This window comes from Bos taurus, chromosome 27 (genome assembly GCF_002263795.3).
Source record: "Bos taurus isolate L1 Dominette 01449 registration number 42190680 breed Hereford chromosome 27, ARS-UCD2.0, whole genome shotgun sequence".
NCBI classification, from domain to species: Eukaryota; Metazoa; Chordata; class Mammalia; order Artiodactyla; family Bovidae; genus Bos; species Bos taurus.
In genome coordinates this window covers 19,314,724-19,337,225 of record NC_037354.1, presented here as the reverse complement: position 1 = coordinate 19,337,225, position 22,502 = coordinate 19,314,724, and the positions used below count along the sequence as shown (strand labels likewise).

The following is a 22,502-nucleotide window of genomic DNA, read 5'->3' as shown; positions in this document are numbered from 1 at the left end:
GGCCAGATTAACATTTGCCTTTACTTTTTTAAAGGATTGGGGCAGCCAGCAGAAGAAGGCAAATAGGTCATCAGAAAAGAATAAGAGAAAATTTGGTGTAGAAAGTGATAAAAGGGTAACTAATGATATTTCTCCGGAGTCATCGCCAGGAGTTGGAAGACGAAGAACAAAGACTTCACTGACGTTTCCACATAGTAGATACATGACTCAGATGTCTGTTCCTGAGCAGGCAGAACTAGAAAAACTCAAACAGCGGATAAACTTCAGTGATTTAGATCAGGTTTGTAAATATTTTACAAATCAAGTTATGACTGTGGAAAGTACTTGCATAGATAAATCATTTGTCTTAATGAAGTTGAACTGTTTACTTCTTTTTCTTGGCTTCTGTGTATATGGAAAGAATGTTAATCAGTGGTGATGGTACTGTGTTCTTTGGAAGGCAGCAAAGTCCTTATTTCTAAACTTGCTGAGGACAGGTTTTTCAGAACTTTATTATTACAGTGTTTGGCTGACTTAAATGATTTCATTTTGAAACTAAAATTTGCATGCTACTAACTGGGTAAGATAGCTGTTAAGCAAAAGAGAAGATCCACTTTAGAATATTTATCATTGGCTAAGTGTGGAATGTGCTGTTACCTCAAGTTTAGAATAAAACTGTTATTTGTGTTTATAATCACCAAAGTCAAGTTTAGAACTAAAGCAAGTAGAAATGAAAATGAACTCTTCACATTTTATTGTCTGATCTGTACTTGATAAAGTTTCTCTAAATATGCATAAAGATAGATTCTAGTCTGGTATGATGACGGTGATGATCATATATCATTTAGTCACCTTTGTATCAATTATTGAACAGTTACTGTATGCTGGGCACTAAGTTGAATAATTTATCAGACAGTGCTTCACGTTGACACATCTTTATGTTAATGTTTGTATTATTTAACGTTGATTCATTAGGTCCAAAGCCTATGTTACATTCTGTGATCAAGTATGACTAGCAATTTGAGTTATAAATATGGTTCATAATCGTACTTTATTTAGACCAATCTTGCTCATAGTCATCATTTCAGTTGTCTCTGACAGAATGAGGAATAGGACGTGATAATTGAATTTGGTATTTTTCTAAAATAATTTTGTAGGTCTGAAGCTGCTCTGAATCTTATGACAGATCTTTTTTATATACCTCCTGAATCAATGTCTGATGGTGAAGCTAAGAACATTGGATTTTTTTTTAATTTTGAAAGATTAATGTTTGTGGGATTTGGTTTTTCTTTCATGTATAGAGAAGCATTGGAAGTGATTCTCAAGGTAGAGCAACAGCTGCTAACAACAAACGTCAGCTTAGTGAGAACCGAAAGCCCTTCAACTTTTTGCCTATGCAGATTAATACTAACAAGAGCAAAGATGCCACTGTAAGTCCTCAAAAGAGAGAAATGATTGGATCAGCACAGTGTAAAGAGTTGTTTGCTTCTGCTTTAAGTAATGACCTTTTGCAAAACTGTCAAGTCTCTGAAGAAGATGGAAGAGGAGAACCTGCAATGGAGAGCAGCCAGGTGATATATTTCTTTTACTCTTTGCTTTCATAAACCTCAGATTAGAAGCATGAAGATTTTAAAAAGTACACATAGGAATTTCAGTTAGGTAGAATGAAAGTACTTCCCAGGTTTCCCATGTGGCACTAGTGGTGAAGAATCCACCTGCCAGTGCAGGAGTCATAAAAGACAAGGGTTTGATCCCTGGGTTGGAAAGATTGCCTAGAAGAGGGCATGGCAACCCACTCCAGTGTTCTTGCCTGTAGAATACCTTGGACAAGAGGAGTCTGGTGGGCTACAGTCCATAGGGTTGCAAAGAGTTGACATGACTGAAGCTACTTACCTTGCATGCATAGTACTTCCTTAACTTTTGCTCATTAATCCTGTCAGGTTTATTAGAAACTGTGTAAATTTATTTTTACAAAAATGATTTTAGAAGTGGCATAGTCAGGTAAATTAAGACTTTCTGTTCACCTGTAAAGTGCTGTATTGTTAATTTTTAGTAAAGAGAAGTTGGAGTAATGTGATTAATAGATTGTTGTAGAAATTTCTTTAAATGGTTATATAATTCATTTGAAAAGATAATTGTTTTTAAAGTATTTTAATTTTTAAAATTTATAAAGAAATATAAACACTAGAAGAATTTATATAAATAATAGTTTAATATGCAGTTTTATAAAGTGAAGTTTTCAAGTAATGTAAATTAAAACTAATTTTGAAATTAATGGAAATTGGAGTTGTTAGTATTGCCTATTAAGTTTTGATTAAATTGTAAATTTGGTTCAGATCTTTGGCATGTATGAATTCATGCAATAAACTTAGAAGTATCTTTGGTTATTTGAAATTAAAATCTGTAAAATTGTTTCTGTTCAATAAAATATGCTCATTTTCACATCCTGTTTATTTTCATGTCCTTCCCCCACCCCCCTAATATTTCCCCTGCAGATTGTAAGCAGGCTTGTTCAGATTCGTGAGTATATTACTAAAGCTAGTTCCATGCGGGAAGACCTTGTAGAGAAAAATGAAAGATCTGCTAATGTTGAGCGCCTCACTCATCTAATAGATCACCTTAAAGAACAAGAAAAGTCATATATGAAATTTCTCCAAAAGATTCTTGTAAGTTTTGAACCTTTTACTTAATGTACTGATTTTTGTAGTACATTAGTGTGTACTTATGGTGATAACATTCTGATTGCCACCCCAGAGGAGTTAATATATTTAAAAAATCATGCCATCCCTTGTAACATTTTATTGCCCTTTTTAATAGTTGTATGATTTATACCACTAAAATATTTCAGGCTAGAGAAAATGAGGAGGAGGATGTTCGGACTATAGATTCAGCTGTGGGATCTGGTTCTGTAGCTGAGAGCACATCGCTAAACATAGATGTGCGGTCTGAGGCTTCAGATGCCACGGTAAGCGGCTTTTTAGTAATTAAAGTGCTGGAAATGAAGATAAAAACTTTCCCCTTATTTTTCACAATAATACTTTTGTAGGCATTCCTTAATGAAAAATTTATCTCAGGAAAGAAACCCTCAGATTGTTAATGCTGTATATATTCTTTTTGAACATGGAAATTTAAAAGTTTTATTTATTAACATTAAAAGTAGTTTTAATGGTTGATTAATTTCTGGTCTTCAGCTTGCAAAAACCTGGGTTTCCTCATTTGTATCGTTAAGCACAGCTTTGCTCATTTTAAGAGGCACTGGGAGAGTTAAAATTCTTTGTAGATGTACTAGTTATGAGGACTGTGTCATTGCTTGGCATACTGTCTTTTGGAAAAGCCTCCCAAGTTTCTCTGCCACTGAGGACCCGTTTGAAGGCTGTTAGGATTTTCATTTGTCAGGCTAGCCTAGAACTGAAGCCAAACCAGACGGCTGGTAAACTGAGCTGAAAATGGGACAGGTTAGCATTTACTTAGGGATTTATTTAGTGAGAAAAGTATATAAATTTTAACTCTGCAAAATGAGATGTATCAAAATACTGTCTTTTGGGAAAATCAGAAATTTTCAGAACTTTGAGGCAAGATTTGTAAAATATACTTCATAGAAGTTAGTATGAAACTAGTATACTTGTAAACATTTTAATTTTAGCAACTGCACCTATAACCATGCGTTAGTAAACTTGAAACCCTGTTGTCAGTAATGCCTTTCTTGTGAAAGGATAGACCATGTGTATCGTTTGTTTCTGAGGTATGTTCCAAATTTCTAGTCAGCATTAAGAATCTGAGGGTTTGTTTCCTTTTAGCATCGCCCTGCATAGTTTCTTATCTGCCTCCTTTCTCATCCTGCCCTTCCTGATTCGAAGAGGAAACTTGAATTTTTTTTTCTCCATTATTTTCACCAGGAGGTGCTCAGAGGGCTTGATCCAAATGGTTGTTGAAGAATGCAGTCTACTGTGGGGAAATTGTTTTTCTGTTCACAGTGGTGTGGGGAATAATTCTTTCTCACATTTCATTCCAGCAGAAATGGAAGGGTGGGGGCATGTGTGTAAAGGAATTGTGTTTGAGAGGGGTGGGAAATGGTATAATTGATTATAATAATTTATCTGTATATGTAGTGTATATAGTGTTCACCACGATGAGATTTTCTTTCATAGCGTAAAATCAGGACATTTTGGAAATCAGTAACATACAATAAATGTTAAAATATGCTTCAGTGATTGTTGTATAGCTTGGAAATTGCCTAAGATATGATACTTATTTAGAATAAGCCAATAGTCTAGTCTGTGGGAATTTAAAAGTCTAAAGTTTTATTGCCACTTGGGGAGAGGGTGGATTAATTTTCTAAATCATGGATTGGTGAATTTTTATATTTATTTACAAGGCTGGCTTGTATGTTAAACAGGAGTTTGTATTAAGAAATTAATATGCTACACTATTTAATAAAGGAGGCATCTTTTAGTCTGAGAATTCGGCCGTGCGTTGAGGACAAACTAGGGAATTCAGCTTCACAAGCACAGGTTTCAGACACTGACGTTACTACAAGTCCAAAAGGGAAAGGTGACAGACCTCCTCAGCATGACAGGGAGCTGAGGCCTAATAGGAAATGTAGCCGGAAACGTGGATTTCCCTCAAAGGTATACTTTATAATATTAACTTGGGAACCCTCTAAATGAGCACCTCTTTTGTTCGTATTTCCTCTTGCTTATTTGCTTTTCTGTTATTGCTGTAACTTTTAAATTTGTATGTTATTAACATGGTTAGTTGTACAGTAATTTGCATTAGTAAAGATACCTTAGTGTTTTTCTTCTTTTCTGCTCTCCGTGGACTATGTGTGGCAGCTGTTTTTAATTTGCATTAACAAAAGACTTGAAACTTAATCCATTTTCCTTTTTTTTTTGCTATTGAGAACTCAAAATATAACACATTCTTAAACCCTAATCATTAGTTGCCTTTTGTTTCTGATATTTGTGTCTGTGGATTAAAATGGTCCTTTTAAATCTTGTCTTATTTCCTTAGTCATTTATTAAAGAGAAAAAATGGAGCAAGCTGTTAGCGTTCCTTTTTTTTTTTTAAGAATGAAATATTTTTATAGTGTTTTTGATTTATATTTTTTCTTCCCATTGGAAATCCCTTCCCTTCTTTTTTTTTTTTAGAAAAATATTTTATTAGTCAGTTGACTTGTTTCCTAATGTTTTTGCTCCTTTTTTTCCTCCAGTGTTTGCTCTAAATGTTCTTTCTTTAGAAACTTTCCATGACTTGCATCAAGACATTCAGGAAGGGTTTAAAGACAACCATTTGTGTAGCTCCACTTCTCTGTGGGAGAGGGAGAGGGTGGGAAGATTTGGGAGAATGGCATTGAAACATGTAAAATATCATGTATGAAACGAGATGCCAGTCCAGGTTCAATGCACGATACTGGATGCTTGGGGCTAGTGCACTGGCACGACCCAGAGGGATGGTATGGGGAGGGAGGAGGGAGGAGGGTTCAGGATAGGGAGCACATGTATACCTGTGATGGATTCATTTTGATATTTGGCAAAACTAATACAATTATGTAAAGTTTAAAAATAAAATAAAATTAAAAAAAAAAAGAAAAAAAAACAGTTTGAATAAAAAATAGCATTTGTAAAAGTGCTCCTATCCATTTGACAAGAGTACAGTACTATTTTAATAATTGAGTATGCTGCTGCTGCGTTGCTTCAGTCGTCTCCGACTCTGTGCGACCCCATAGACGGCAGCCCACCAGGCTCCCCCGTCCCTGGGATTCTCCAGGCCAGAACACTGGAGTGGGTTGCCATTTCCTTCTCTCCAATGCATGAAAGTGAAAAGTGAAAGTGAAGTCGCTCAGTCATGTCTGACTCCTAGCGACCCCATAGACTGCAGCCTACCAGGCTCCTCCATCCATGGGATTTTCCAGGCAAGAGTACTGGAGTGGGGTGCCATTGCCTTCTCCGATAATTGAGTATAAATAAGATCAATTTCGTATGTTTTATTACTAGCTTATTACCTAGGATTAGTTTTTATCTTTGGAGAAGGCATTGGAAACCCACTCCAGTACTCTTGCCTGGGAAATCCCATGGAGAGAGGAGCCTGGTAGGCTGCAGTCCACGGGGTCACAAAGAGTCGGACACGACTGAGTGACTTCAATTCCACTTTTCACTTTCATGCATTGGAGAAGGAAATGGCAACCCACTCCAGTATTCTTGCCTGGAGAATCCTGTGGACAGAGGAGCCAGGTGGGCTGCTGTCCATGGGGTCGCACAGAGTTGGACACGACTGAAGCGACTTAGCATGCATGCATGCATTGGAGAAGGAAATGGCAACCCACTCCAGTAGTCTTGCCTGGAGAATCCCAGGAATGGAGGAGCCTGGTTGGCTGCCGTCTATGGAGTCACACAGAGTCGGACACAACTGAAGTGACTTAGCAGCAGCAAAAGTGACCCCCCAAAAATTAAAATGACTGAGCTTAACCTCTAGTTATTTTGGTGTCCCACCCCAGCTCCCGCAAGGTTTTGAAGATATGGTTTCAAACCAGCTGAGCTTCCCTGGTAGCTCAGAGGTAAATAATGTGCCTGCCAGTGCAGGCGACAGAGGTTTGATCCCTCAATTGGGAAGATTCTCTGGAGAAGGAAATGGTAACCCACTCCAGTATTCTTGCCTGGAGAATCCCATAGACAGAGGAGCCTGGCGGGCTACAGTCCAAGGAGTCGCAAAAGAGTTGGATGCGACTTAGCCACTAAACAGCAACAACGTAGTGATCTTACTATAAAATGTTAAGCTAAAGGTGTCCCAATTCAACAGAAGAGTAAAGTAGCTGGTTATTTTTAAAACTAGTAGCATTGGAGAAGAAAAGGTGAGTGGGGGGAAAATAGATGTCCTTTAGAACTTAATGTTCCTTTCTTCTGAAGTCTTTGAATAGCAACAAGCAGAACTTGAGTTGACAATTACTATAGCATAGTATCTGCTAGCTTTTTTCCTTAAGGCATTATGTTTGCTTTTAAAAGCTATTATTCTGTTTTTAGGTTTCTTTGAATAATGACCTTATAAATGAATATGATTTTCTCTTGAACTTCTTTTTTGGAGTTTATTTTAATTTGCTTCTTTTGAATCTTTTGATTCTTAGGGCCATCCTAGGGTAGTTTTGTCAGTACTCTGTTCATAAAGTGATTTCAGTTTCTTTAAAAAAAAACCCTAAGTCCCACTGACTGTCTTTATCCTTTCTCTGCTATGCAGACCCTCTTGTTCTCCCCACCTACCTTCATTCCCTCCTTAACATGTTTGAAAATGTAGTATTCTGCTACAAAATTAGGGAAGAAAGTTGGTGTCTTAACCAAGGTTCTGAGCTTAAAGCAGCCTTGTGAGTTGCAGCTTAATAGGAAATAAGTGATATTCTTGAGTTGCCTACAAGGGCAGAGTCTATTCCTTAAAATATTTTATAGACATGATATCATTGCATAATTTTTTTAAAAAGCCTTCCCAGAATGCTTTCATTGTTTTCCCACACTCATCCTCCCCCCACATACTTAATCTCACTTCTTAGAGAATTCATAAGCTTTTCAAAATGCCATCTACCCATTTTTTGCTATTATTTTTTTTTATCATTTCTGATTATTTCATGTGGGCTAGATATGTCTCCCAAGCCAGATTATGCTTCTTCAGAGATAGTTCTAAGTACATAAGACATGATCTAAGGATGTAATTTGGGTAAGAAACCGTAATATTAAATTGTTTAGTAAATTCTTTAAAGTTAATCTAATTTTGAGAGATGAGAAAATGATGAGTTAGATGGAGATAGTGCATTCTTGCGGAGAAGGCAATGGCACCCCACTCCAGTACTCTTGCCTGGAAAATCCCTTAGACGAAGGAGCCTGGTAGGCTGCAGTCTATGGGGTCGCTAAGAGTCGGACATGACTGAGTGACTTTACTTTCACTTTTCAATTTCATGCATTGGAGAAGGAAATGGCAACCCACTCCAGTGTTCTGGCCTGGAGAATCCCAGGGACGGTGGAGCCTGGTGGGCTGCTGTCTATGGGGTCGCACAGAGTCGGACACGACTGAAGCGACTTAGCAGCAACAGTAGCAGCAGCAGCAGCATCAGTGCATTCTTGATGGTTTTTTCCCTAGGTGAATTTTTGTCTTAATATGTATAATGTTTCTTTTCTTAGTTATTTCCATTGATGCTTTGTTGGAGTATTTGATGTCAATCTGGAGATATTTCTCTTGAGTCTTTCCAATTGAAATCTGTACCTAATTGGATCTGGTTTATATTTTACCAATGACTTTGATGAAATTGCTTCCATTGTGGCTCAGCTGGCAAAGAATCCACATGCAATGCAGGAGACCTGGGTTTGAGACCTGGATTTGAGACCTGGGTTGGGAAGATCCCCTGGAGAAGGCAAAGGCTACCCACTCCAGTATTCTGGCCTGGAGAATTCCATGGACTGTATAGACCATGGTGTTGCAAAGAGTCCGACATGACTGAATGACTTTCACTTTTCAATGAAATTAATTTGGTTCAAATCTGAGATGACTCGCTATATCAGATTCATAGTTTTCTCTCACCTTTCAAATTATTTTACGAGATGTAAACAATCTTAAATTGAGCCAGAACTAAGAAGATGACTTTTTATAGGAATGAGTGTAATGTTAACAGAGTAACTCTACTTGTGTTGGATGGGAGAGAACTGAGTAAATTGTTGTTGATTTGAAAATGGGTTCAGTTTATTGGGAATTCTCCAGGAAATAGTAGCTTAACCAAGATGTGTTATTTCTCTTCCATGTTCATGATAGAGCACTGACCTGGCTTCTCTGATACATTCATCAAAAATTCTGATTGCAGTCTTCTACTTATTATTTGATCTTCATTTCTTTGAGTTCTTAATTCTGAGCCATGTACTTACTTTTATTGCTTGCCAAGTTACACGGTTACTCACATTACTGATGAGTTCTGCTTGGGGAGATAAAGAAGTTTTTGCAAAGTATTGGTAAGGGATGTCACCCAGAAGGAAACTTCTCTAGAGCCATTTGTGTTCTCCTTAATTTCTCCTGGAATTACATGTACATAGGGAATACAGATCAGTGCATTTTTATTTTCAAAAGAAATCATTGAACTTCTTTATCCTCCTTGTTAACTTCAGCCAGGGCCAAGGGAGGTCATTGATTTAAAGTCTATAAATAACCCCAACAAAAATTTGATACCAATGCAAATTTAAAATTGACTGTTTCTAAGCTGATAGAAATACTTTATGTAAATATTAGGTAAAATCATTAAACTTTTAAGATATAAAAATTTTAAAAGGCAAATCAATGATGAAAAATACCATTGTGGTATAATTTCATGCATAATTTGACTTAAAATTTTATTGTTTCCAAGTTGCACTTAAATTTGTCTCTTTGATTAATTGACCATAGTGTTTCTGGTTGAGTTACATTTGAATAGGTTGAAGATTAATATTTAAAATTTTATAGTTCTTTATAATTGACATCTATTCAGTCTGTTCCTCTTTTAGGCAAAATGCTGTCTTTAGGGGGAATTTCAAAGTAATTTGTGTTCTTAGACTTATCTAAAGGAGCATCTTTCAAAAGAAAAAAACGTTTTTCTTTATTGTATGCTTATATAAAGTGATACAAGTAAATTAAAGCCTTTCACATCAGATAATCAAATAAAAATGCATTTTAAAAATTAAATAAAAATTAAAAATTAAAAAATTTTTCATCTGTTGGTTTTGTTGGGTTTAAACATCCCTTCTAGGAATGAGGCAGAGCATCTTTTTGGTCTGGGCTTTTTCAGGGCTACCTTTGGGGCATTAGCCTGGTATAACATTGCTTCTCCCTTTCTAAGACCTGGATCTCATTCCTGTGTGTGTGTACGTGCACGTGGGCATGTGTCTGTGTTTCTGTGTGTAGCTCCTTTTGCCTTCTTGACCCTTTTATCTTTCTTTTTGTAAGCCTCTTCCTTTATTTTCCTTTTGTTAATTCTTCTTCATGCTAAGTTTGTGCATATGGTCTTTTACCTTGAAATTACTTAATTACCTAATTCTTAACATGACAGGCTGTCTCTGTGTCATCATTTTCTTTTTTTTCCTTTCAAGTCTGTATCTTGTGTTGTATATTTAATACAAATTTATTATTTATGTTTGTATTTTACCATTGATAGTTGACACATGAGCATAGATTTTAAATAGATATAAGTGTTGTTGGTCTTATTTTTCAGGCCAGAGATCCTCAGCAGGAGCCTATAGAAGAGATAGAAAATTTGAAGAAACAACATGATTTATTAAAAAGGATGTTACAGCAGCAGGAGCAGCTGAGAGCTCTACAGGGACGACAAGCTGCTCTGCTTGCCCTGCAGCATAAAGCCGAGCAGGCTATAGCTGTGATGGATGATTCTGGTATGCTACTGTCTTAGGATGTTGTTTTTATAAGTAACGCCCAGTAAGCAATGGTACGATTGCAAGGTGGATGCTGGTGGTTTTTTAATCAGATCTAGGATTGTTGCCTAGTTTAAAAACCTACATGTAAGGCTTACTCTGTCCTGTGCTTTTCTCTGGTTATGCAGAAAAGGTTGCGGAGACAACTCCTGGCCATCATACTGTACCAGGCAGACAGCCGGCTCGTTCACCTTTGCATCAGAGAGTACCCATAAGAGGTAAAGGGACAGGCTGTCATTCTGTTTTTGCATTTCAGATTGATAGGGCTCTTGTTGCTTTTATTTTTGCCTTTTGTACTTATTTAGCTAGGATTGCTATACTTTGCTTGCCTGCCAAGGAAGGGTTAAAACTTTTAAGTGAGGCAGCTTCACTATTGTATCAGTAAGGTACCCAGTTGTATGCACTAGTTCCTTTGAACTAAATTTGTATCCTATCCAGTCTCCCTGAGACTCAGAAAGGTTCTTTCATTGTTTCCTTCTTCCCTCAGAGCCGTGTACCACTTAGATGGAAATAGTATTGAGTTCCTTGGTATTGAATCTAACCTTACAATTCTTCTCATTACCTTCAAACCTAAGTGTTTGATTTCTCAGTAAGTCAAAAACAAATTGTTACTTTTTAGAACTCAGTAAAACTAGGGTCTAATTTGTAGTAGTGTGTCATCCCAGTCTAATAATAATTTATCTCCTGTGGGCTCTCCATTTTAGCTTCTTACTGTGGTTACCCTCTTGTTACTCAGTTTATCATGCTGTCTACACTGAGCCCATTGGCTCAACCTTCTGATCACTGTTATTTGTAATTTAATTTTCCATTTTCATAGGAAATTTTTATGACTTGTAAGTTAACTTACTCTTTTATAGTAATTATATATAGTATAGCATATACCATATATATATTTGTATATATATGGTATAGTATATAATTATAATTATGCAAATCTTCATCCCTATTTTTCCCTTGTAGTAAGCGGGTAATTTTTTTTTTTTTTTACTGTACTCTTATGAGTCTGGGACCAAGAGGAGAATGGACAGGAATTTAAATTTGAATTTATTTTATGTACTAGTTCAAAAAGAATTTTAGGTTAATGATTGAAGACAGTTTTCCTCTTGTACTTAGGAGATTTTGCAGGAGAATACTGATAAAAAAACAAACTTACAGTATTTAATCTTCTGGTCTATGAGAGAGGCAACATGATTTTCATGGGAAAGAGTTTCCCTTTCATCAGTTAACTAGCTTGTGTGTTATCCTAGAGTCTAATTTATTTTTTTCAAATAGTTTGGACTAGATACGTGGGATATTATCCTGCCCTGAAATTCTAATTTCTCATTGAGAAAGCTAATATTTTTCCTTCAAAACAGAAATAGTTTATAGTGTCTCTTAGAGCTGGAAAGATAAACATGGTTGAGTGAGTAGTAGAGCAGTAACTTTTATCAAAATTGTCATCAGAATACTGCCTTGGGAATACAGCCTGACAATAAAAACTGTGGTCTTTTAGTATAGCTTGTATCACAAGCAAGTGCTTCAATAAATTACCTGTTCTATTGTAGAAGTGAGCAAACTAGCCTGAAATAAAATTTCGTGGAACATAACCATGTTCATCTGTTTATGATTATATATAGTAGCTTTTGCCATGCAAAGGCAGAATTGGGTAGTTGAGACAAGTAATGTATTTCCACAAAGCCTAACATATTTACTATCTGAATCTTTAAGGAAAGTTTGCTGACCCCTGTATAGAGCATTGATTTTGTTGGATGAAGTGGGGATTGAGGCTGGTGAGAATCAGCTGGGCTTTTTCAGAAGCACCACTTTCCCTGCCACTTTTCCAGCCCAATTTGGTAGACCTGCTTGCACCCCAACTCTATTGAGTCCCTATTATTTTCCCCCCTTTTAAAAAAAATTTATTTTTAATTGAAGGATAAATGCTTTACAGCATTGGTTTGATTTCTGCCATACATCAACATGAATTAGCTATAGGTGTACATATGTCCCCTCCCTCGAGAACCTTCCTCCCACTTCCCACCCTTTGCCACCCCTCTAGGTTGTTACAGAGCCCCAGTTGGAGTTCCCTGAGGCATATAACAAATTTCCGTTGGCTGCCTGTCTGACATATGGTGGTGTATGTATTTCCATGGTACTCGCTCCGTTCATCTTGCCCTCTCCTTCCTTCCCCTCCCCTCCCGCCCTTGTGCGTAAGTCTGTTCTCTGTGTCTGTCTCCATTGTTGCCCTGCAAATAGGTTCATCAGTAGCATCTTTCTAGATTCCATGTATATGTGTTAATATATGACATTTGTTTTTCTCTTTCTGACTTACTTCACTCTGTATAATAGGCTCTAGGTTCATCCACCTCATTGGAACTATGTTGAGTCCTTTTGCTTAATTGAGATGTAGCAATTTCCCTCTTGACTGTTGGGACAGAAAGAGTTGAACCACAATACTAGAGTTTTATGAATTTTCCTTTATTTCAGGTTAGAAATATAAAATGATTGGTTGGCAGATAAATCTAAGAGTTAACTAGTTTCAACTTACATTAAGTGACATTTTAAAATCCTCACCCCTACCCCTCAATTTAGGCTTCCCTGGTTGCTTAGATGGTGAGGAATCTGCCTGCAATGCAGGAGACGTGGGTTTGACCCCTGGGTTAAGAAGATTCCCTTGGAGAAGGAAATGGCAGCCCACTCTAGTATTCTTGCTTGGGAAATCCCATGAACAGAGGAGCCTGGTATGGTACAGTCCATGGAGTCACAAAGAATCAGACATGACTGAGTGACTAAGCATGCCCCCTTCCAATTTATTTTTAGCTTCTCAGAAGTAAAAGTGTTGTTTTCATTTATTTGCTTTAATGAATAGTTAACTTTCTTTTTAATTGTAACAGAAACTACAGGTAGCCTATCTGGAGTCAGTATCACCTCTGAACTAAATGAAGAATTGAATGATTTAATTCAGCATTTTCATAATCAGCTTCGTGATTCTCAGGTATCTGTGATTCTGTATGCCGTGATTCTCATGGCAGCACTTCGTTATTTTGGTGTACTGGATTTAAAATCACATTAACGAAAGCAGTGCTTCTCAGACTTTACCAAGCATAATGATGTCACACAGCATGATTGTTCGAAATTGTAGATTTCTGGTCAGTGGGAACCTCCACTTCCAAAATTGTTTTGATTCACACATTTGAGATGGGCATCCTGCCATGCAATTCCACTGCTGGACATGTTGGGACTATACTTTGGGAAACACTAAATTAGAGGAAATACCTCCTTTAAACGTAGTGATGAGTGAAACTTCCCCTTCCTATGCTTCCAGATGACACATTCTTATTTCACCTTAAAGATTGTATAGTCACAACTGTTAAGTTATTGTGAATCTGTGTTTTTGCAGTGTTTAACTAACAAGAAAGTCCTAAAGTTTAATTTCAGAGTTAATAAGTTTGATGACCTTTGTAAATAATGATATAAATGAAAAATTTCAATCTGTGGACTTTAAATAATAAAGGATGAATTAATCTCTCTCCACTGGAAATGAGTATGGTTGACAATGCATTATCTCCTGTCTGCTGACCAAGTTAAAATGACCCAACTACTTTGGAGAGTTATTTAGCAGTATCTAGTACATTTTCTTTCGGAGAAGGGAATGACACCCCACTTCAGTACTCTTGCCTGGAAAATCCCATGAACAGAAGAGCCTGGTAGGCTGCAGTCCATGGGGTCGCTAAGAGTTGGACACGACTGAGCGACTTCACTTTCACTTTTCACTTTCATGCATTGGAGAAGGACATGGCAACCCACTCCAGTGTTCTTGCCTTGAGAATCCCAGGGACTGGGGAGGCTGGTGGGCTGCCGTCTATGGGGTCGCACAGAGTCGGACACTTAGCAGCAGCAGCAGCAGCAGTACATTTTCTTTAGTGACCCTGCAGCGGCCCACCTTGGAGAAACTCTCAGATATTCAAAAGGAGATACATACAAGAATGTTCATGGCAGTATTGTATTAATAGCAAAGTAGAAACAATCTAAATGTCCATGAACAGGAAAATGGGTTAATAAATTATGATATATACACAGAGCGAAATCCCATAACCAGTTAGAGTAAACAAACCAAAGCTAATGAATGAAAATGAAAGTTTAAGAAGGATACCACTTAGCTTATCTAATGAGTAATGAGTGTATATTTTTTATGGATACATGGACAGGTATTACAAAATAAAAACATGTATGAGAATGGTAGATGTCAAATTCCAGATTGTGGTTATCTCTTGAGAGAGTAATTGGTTGAGGTTTTGTACCTATAAAGCTTTAGCTTTAATATTATATTCATAATATTTCTCTAAAAGAATTGACGTGAATGTGGCAAAATATTGAGTTAGCCAAAAAGTTTGTTGGGGTTTTTCCCATAACATCTTAATATTAAATATTGAAATTGGACTAAAGTCAGTGGTGGTTATTCATATATGATTCCCTAATCCTTTGTGGATTTATGTTTCATAAATGTTTCATTAATTTTTTTTAATAGGAAAGAAGTGTTAGGAAAAACCGATAGGTTAAGAAGTGTATGATGGTGATTGTAAAAAGATGGCAAGAGAGAGGATGAGATTTTTGAAGGTTTATTCTGTATAAAATGTGGCATTTCTAGAACTTAATTTAGATCCAGGTAATAACATCCAATAAATCCCCACTGTGTAGTTATTTGTGTCTATAAAACAGTATATATCACATTATATATAGTGGCACATCAGAAAACTGTATGCAATTGAGGAAAAGGAAAGACACGCTTACCCAGCAGCACAATACAGTTGTTTATCTCTTTTTATAAAGAATATTTACGCATCTTTAAAATGAGAATGCAACCTTGAATTGCCTTTATTTTTCTTCTCTTTTTTTTTTTAATAAGCCTCCAGCTGTTCCAGACAATAGAAGACAAGCAGAAAGTCTTTCATTAACTAGGGAGATTTCTCAGAGCAGAAATCCATCAGTTTCAGAGCATTTACCTGATGAGAAAGTCCAACTTTTTAGCAAGATGAGAGTGTTACAAGAAAAGAAACAAAAAATGGACAAACTTCTTGGAGAACTTCATACACTTCGAGATCAGCATTTGAACAATTCATCATGTAAGTAAATCTGGCTCAGTAGTCTTAAGTATAGGACGCATAAGTATATATGTCAGCGTGTAGTAATTACTTTGTAAATATTTGATGAATAAATGAATGCATAGTTACTCAAAATTAAGATTTTTGTGGTGAAATAGCACTTGCATGTGAAACATTTTTGAGTAATAAAGCAATATAATGTAGAGCCAAATAGATGGTAGATATGTTCTGTAAAATTCAGAAAAAAAGATGAATTTGGACTTGAAAAATTGGTAGCATTTTAGAAAGGGAAAAGTATCAAAGCACTTAGATACTTGGACATAGTAATGCTGCACTTTTTAGCATATCCAAAATTTTTCCTTAAAGAAAAACTAAACCAGATTAGTACATTTATTTTAAAATTATAAAACAGATTTAGGAAGTATTTATACAAAAAAAATCGAGATATGAAAAACTTAGTCCAGAAAGTTCCAAACACCTCATTTTTTGAAATATAGAAATAGTCATCTCAGGCAGGAATAGAAAAGGCATACAGTCAACCTAGTTAATACTAGTTAAATAATTATACAGCCATTTGTTAGTATCCATGGGGGATTGGTGCCAGTACTCCCACCCACACCTTCTACAGATGACAAAATGTGAGGGTGCTTAAGTCCCTTATCTAAATGGCATAGAATTTACATATAATCTAAGCACCTCATCCAGTCCATTTGAAATCATCTCTGGGTTACTTAAAATACGTAATACAGTGTCAATGCTGTGTAGACAGTTAACCAGCATGCTGCAGATCCACGTTTTTTTTTTTTTCCTGAATATTTTCTGTCTGCTTTTTGTTAAATCTGCACATCTCTTGTATATGGAGGGCTGATTGTACTATTTATATTGATTTATAACTAGTTAGTTATATAAGAAAACCAATGGTCATCTCAGTTATACTGTAGAAACTCTTTTCCGACCTCATGTTTTACTTGCCTTTGTCTAATTGAGATCTAGTTACTTGTCCTCATTTAACCTTATCCTTCTCCAAGTCTGGTCACGCCTCTTCCTCAAACAGTTGATAGTAGGAGCTATAGTGTTGGAAATCAGAATTGGCAGGATCAACCCCACTGGTCATTATTCTCTTCAGCTGCTGTCTTATTAAAGAAAAAACGAGGGATAGAAAACATCATCTCTGGACCTCTGTTCCTTGTTCTTCAACCTAATTCTCTGCCACCCTCAAAGAAGTGTACTGTTTCTTCCCTGAAATACACTCCTTTCTTTCCCCCGACTTCAGCTACTCCCCCCCTCCTCCAGAGTATAATCTAATCCCAATGCTTATTCTTCCTAAACTGATGATCATAACCAAGAAAAACATCTTAAGTTTTTCGGAAGTTGTACTCAGAGCCTTGTGGTCAGCTTTATATATATAAAGGAAGGAGCACTCTGTCTACTGAGACTAAAAAATCATACTTTTCTCTGGGAAAAAGCGTGAAAGCAGCAGCAAAAGGTAAAACAGTCAAGGAATAGAAAGAAAAGACTATTGGAAACCAGCTGTAGTAGATGGTAATGTGAGCAACAAATGATGGTTGTCATTGTGAGAAAGATAAATGATTATAGCTTAGAGTGGTAGGAGAGAAGCACAAAGGTTCTTAGCCTTCATTCATTGCATTTGAAAGCATAAAATATCTTTGATTTGTGTGGACAGAAGAGTAATTAAAATGTAGTTCAAGAACTGCAGAGGATTAGCCATCAACCAATTAGAAAATTTTATTGCATTTCATGGTGTAATGTACCACAGTCACTTTAACAATTTTGCTTTATCTTTTGGAACAAGAAGAGTTCTATCTTGGAGACCAGATAGAATCCCTCTGGAGTGGAACATTCTCAGGGACCTGATCAGCTAGGGCTGCCCCGTAAATTTGTAGCTCGTGGGCTGTACATCATACACAGTGGCTGTGTTTAACTTAACCTAGAACCAAATTGATCACAGAAGCACTCTCGTTAATTTTTCAAGGTAGAATATCATAGTTCTTGTTGATTTCCATCTTGTCTTCCTGCTCTTCTTTCCCTTCTGTTTTAACTCTGGTTGGTTGAGGGACTTCTTAATTAACAAGTAGCCTGGATGTTATATGCTTAAGTTTCACATTTTAAAGCTGCAGAATTTAAGATGTTAATGACTTTTAGTTTTCATTTTTCTCTATCCAAGCAAACTGTGAATGTGTTGTTTGATGCTATATTTATGTATGTTACCTGGCTTTTTTTTTTTTTTTTTTGGTAGTTGTGCCTTCTTCAGCCTCTCCACAAAGGAGTGTGGATCAGAGAAGTACAACCACAGCTCCTTCTGCTCCTGTAGTCTTAACACCAGTGGTCAATGGAGAATCCAATAACCTCACGCCATCTGTTCCTTATCCTGCTGCTTCTCTAGTTTCTCAGAATCAGAATGAAAATGAAGGCCACCTAAATCCAACTGAAAAACTCCAGTAAATAATTTATACGCACATTGTTTACATAGATTATAATTGAATCATAGGGTCAAATTTAGGGTTTTTTGTTGTTGAAAATTCTGGAAAAACTGAATTTAATATGATAAACATTCCTAAGTGATATAGTGGAAGAGTAAGTGTGTATGTATTATACATGCATTTTTGAGTTATCCCAGAGAAATGTAATTTCTGTGAGCTAATGTATTCCTGGGGTATTCCCAGGTGGCACAGTGGTAGAGAATCTACCTGCCAGTGCAGGAGATGCAAGAGACATGGGTTTGATCCCTGGGTTGGGAAGATCTCCTGAAAGAGGGCATGGCAACCTGCTCCAGTATTCTTGCCTGGAAAATTCCATGGGCAGAGGAGCCTGGTGGGCTATATAGTCCATAGTGTCACTAAGAGTCAGACCAGACTGAGTGAATGAGCACAGCAGTACATAATATATTCCCATTTTACAAGTAAAGGTACTGCAGTTAAAAGATCTGTGTATTTTAGCCCAGACTGTAGAGTCAGATAGCTTTGAAGTTGTATTTCACAAGGCTGTGTGACTGGACGAATAGCACCCTCACTAAGCCTCTTTCTCTTCATTTGGCATAATATATTTGATGATAAAGGTGTTTTAAGTATTAAAAACTATTGGCATTATTACTGGAATTCAGTAAAAACAACCTAATTATTATTTTTTGTAAAATGTGACATACTTTATAGAGCTCTATATATTGTAGACAAATTGAGAATCTTCAGTAAATGCTCAGTAATCCCTATATATTGGATTTGCCTGAGAGGTACTATTTAAATGAAATATTTAGTACTTCACATTCTTGATACTTATTAAGAAACCTAGGAATATCTTTGACATTAAGATTTAAGCTGTTAACATTTGTACCTGTTTAAAGTGAGCACTTTAAGGAGAATTTCTTACATTTTTGTCTGTAACGTTTAGATATAAGGTGATGAGATTTTGAATAACTTGCACTTGAAATTAAATTCATTGCAGTCTCGTACCCTGGGTATTTGACTGAGTTTAACATTTGTATGTGCTGGCTGCTACTGTATGGAAATGGTGTATTCTTTATTTTACTAAAATGGGTATTAATTTGTATATATTTGTTGTTTATCAGGAAGTTAAATGAAGTTCGAAAGAGGTTGAATGAACTAAGAGAATTAGTTCATTATTATGAGCAAACATCAGATATGATGACAGATGCTGTGAATGAAAACACAAAAGAAGAAGAAACTGAAGAGTCGGAATATGATTCTGAGCATGAAAACTCTGAACCTGTTACTCATATTCGGTGAGAACTTTTTTCAAGTTTGTTTTTCTAACATACTCATTCTAATAGTACTTTTAATATGGAACAGAAAACCCTCAGTAGAGTGCTTACTGTTTGCATTTTACTTAAGCTTTTCTCCTGTAAGTCTGCTGTTTGGTCAGTGTAATCTTAACTTGTCCTGTAAAGAAAAGCAAGTAGGGATTTATTGAGTACGGAAGTTTAGTAAATTTGCTGTTTGTTACATCAAATATAAGTTAATTATAAGAAGTATATAATTTCTCATTTTCCTGTGTCTTTATTTTTTGGTGTAATTTTAATTTTCTTTGTTGTAATTTTGATTTTTTTAGATATTTTTCTTCTTAAATTTCTGAATAGCTGAAGCCAGTGAAATGCAGGAGCCATTTATTTAAAAGATGAAATAGCCAATGATGTTCATAGTTTGGAATTATTTTTTTAGTAGTTCTAAAACTTTGATTTTTTAATATTACATATATTTTTTTACTTTAAGTAACTTGAGGCTGTTTTCCTTCCTTTCAGAAATCCACAAGTGGCTGCCACCTGGAACGAAGTAAATAGTAATTCTAATGCACAGTGTGTTTCTAACAATAGAGATGGGCGAGCAGTTAATTCTAACTGTGAAATTAACAACAGGTCTGCTGCCAACATAAGGGCTCTAAACATGCCTCCTCCTTCAGGTATGATTGACTCTATTCACAGATACTCGTACCATACTCTTCGGAAGTGGATTTTCTTTCTTTAGAGCTCTTAATTAAGTTCATTAAGTTACTGCATTTCAGTGATACATATTTTCAGCAGATTGTCGATACAATAGAGAAGGAGAACAGGAGATGCCTGTTGCACAAGGTCATGATGAGGAGGAGGAGGAGGAGGAAGCAGAAGATGAGGCCCTCAGTGGAGCTTCACTGTCTAGTCACAGCAGCAGCCTGATCATTGAGACTCCTGAAGATGCTGAATTTGAACATAAGATCCAGAAGCTTATGGCTGCAAAACTGAAACTTAGACACTTACAGAACCTTGTAGCCATGGTGCAGGTAAATACTGCTTTTTTTTTTTTTTAATCTGTCAAAAAATGTATAGTCTTATAAGGTAAAATGTGTGTATATGTTTGATAATTATGTGGGTGTAAGTATACTAGTATATGTTTATTGGATTCTAACTATATAGTAGTTTATATGCTTAGCACTTTACATGCCATATTACCAGAGATCAGCAAACTTTTCCTAAGGGTGAATTAGTAATTATTTTAGGCTTTGTGGGCCATAAAGTTTCTGTCATAATACCCAGCACAAAAGCAGCAATAGACAGTAAACAAATGAGCATGGCTGTGTACCAGTATAGCTTTATTACAAAAACAAGTTTGTCTTCCTGCCAGAGATTCTAGTTCTGTATCTTGTAGAACGCAGTAGCATCTCATTTAGGTGGATATACATACAGACTAGAAATGTTAATTAACCACAGTTGTACTATTGTCAGAGCCAGAGTTGAGACTTCTAGCTGAGATCTTAACTCACTTGATGTAGAAAAACCATATGTTGTCTGAATTTTATTCAGTAAGGCCAAATAAGTAAAGTTGGACCTATTAGCTGTAAATTTTTAAAAAGCCATTTGTATATATGAACATAAAATTACATAATTATTAATACACTCTAGACAGTGTATTTATTAACTGTTGTGGTTCAAAGTTATGACTAGCTCTAAACCTTTTTAAAAATGACTAAACTTTTAAAAATCATTCATCTATTACATATATATTTCTGTTGTTTTCTCAGCAGCGTAATCACTGTATAGAAGTATCCTTAAGAGTGTTTCTAAAGTATTCAAATTTATATGATTTTTGAAATCCAGAAATCTTCTGGTAAAATTAATCATTTGTTTTCATTTAGGTTTGCTTAGCTTATGTTACGTTGAAAAAATGAAGTGTATATAACCACACTAATAAATGTATAGAAAAAAATTTTTTGGCGAATAAAAAATTTCAAGTATTATTTAAAACCTCTTTTGAAATTCTTATTTTAAATTACTCAAGTGAAAGATGACTGTGTACTTTATTTTAAAATAAAAGAAATATTACTCATAAACTCCCTCTGAACCTTCATAATCCCATTCTCCTTTACAGAGGTTGCTGTGCATTTAAATCAGTTTGCAGTTGTAAACAAAAATTACATAAAAGTTTTGTTTTTTATTTCTTTGTGTTTATATAGATTATATTATTTTACAACTTGCTTTTTTTCCTACTACACATGTCAGAGAATTCTTCATGTCAGTGTGTTGTTTTTCAGTCACTAAGTCATGTCCAGATCTTTGTGACCCCATGAGCTGTAGCATGCCAGGTTTCTCCGACTTCATATCAGTGTATATATACCTGTCTATATAATTACACAGATAAATAATTATGAAATATAAATAATACCTTATATGTTTATACATATAACGTTGTTCTGTTGCTAAATCGTGTCTGACTTTGCAATCCCATGGACTGCAGCGCACTAGGCTACCTTATCCTTTACTATATCTCCTGAAGTTTGTTCAAATTCCTGTCCATTGAGTTGGTGATTCTGTCTAACCACCCCATCCTCTGCAGCTGCCTTCTTTTTTAACCTTCAGTCTTTCCCAACATAAGGATTTCCAGTGAGCCAGGTCTTTGCATCAGGTGACCAAAGTACTGGAGTTTCAGCTTCAGCATCAGTCCTTCCAGTGAATATTCAAGGTTGATTTCCTTTTGGATTGACTGATTGGATCTTCTTGCAGGCCAAAGGATTGTCAAGAGTCTTCTCTAGCATCACAATTTGGAGTCATCAGTTCTTCAGTGCTCAGCCTTCCTTATGGTCCAACTCTCACATGTGTATATGACTAATGGAAAAACAGTAGCTTTGACTATATGGATGTTTGTTGGCAACGTGATGTCTTTGCTTTTTAATATGCTAAGTTTGTCATATCTTTCCTTCCAAGGAGCAAGCATCTTTTCATTTTGTGGCTGCAGTCACCATCTGCAGTGATTTTGGAGCCCGAGAAGACAAAATCTGTCACTGTTTCCACTTTTTCCCCTTCTGTTCGCCATGAAGTGATGGGACCAGATGCCATGATCTTAGTTTTTTTAATGTTGAGTTTCAAGCCTGGTTTTTCACTCTCCTCTTTCATTCTCATCAAGAGGCTCTTCAATGTCTCTTCACTTTCTGCCATTAGAGTGGTATCATCTGCATATCTGAGCTTGTTGTTATTTCTCCCAGCAATCCTGATTCCAGCTTGGGAATAATAAATCAGAAA

At 36.1% G+C, this 22,502-nt stretch overlaps 1 protein-coding gene across 17 annotated transcripts in view; it reads left to right on the top strand.

Annotated features, from left to right (window-relative positions):
- Positions 1-22,502, top strand: part of PCM1 (pericentriolar material 1) — a 90,901-nt gene that overhangs the window by 14,860 nt on the left and 53,539 nt on the right. For 9 of the 17 annotated variants that reach the window (XM_010820281.4, XM_059882334.1, XM_059882336.1 and 6 more), the window contains 13 exons: positions 35-280; positions 1,281-1,550; positions 2,475-2,645; positions 2,828-2,944; positions 4,419-4,607; positions 10,187-10,364; positions 10,532-10,621; positions 13,274-13,374; positions 15,286-15,502; positions 17,739-17,940; positions 19,065-19,238; positions 19,755-19,912; positions 20,034-20,269. In XM_010820281.4, the coding sequence (XP_010818583.1) occupies positions 35-280; positions 1,281-1,550; positions 2,475-2,645; positions 2,828-2,944; positions 4,419-4,607; positions 10,187-10,364; positions 10,532-10,621; positions 13,274-13,374; positions 15,286-15,502; positions 17,739-17,940; positions 19,065-19,238; positions 19,755-19,912; positions 20,034-20,269 (2,349 nt within the window). The remainder of the gene's footprint in view (positions 1-34; positions 281-1,280; positions 1,551-2,474; positions 2,646-2,827; positions 2,945-4,418; positions 4,608-10,186; positions 10,365-10,531; positions 10,622-13,273; positions 13,375-15,285; positions 15,503-17,738; positions 17,941-19,064; positions 19,239-19,754; positions 19,913-20,033; positions 20,270-22,502) is intronic. The other 8 variants (XM_024986426.2, XM_024986424.2, XM_024986425.2 and 5 more) reach the window with 3 other exon arrangements.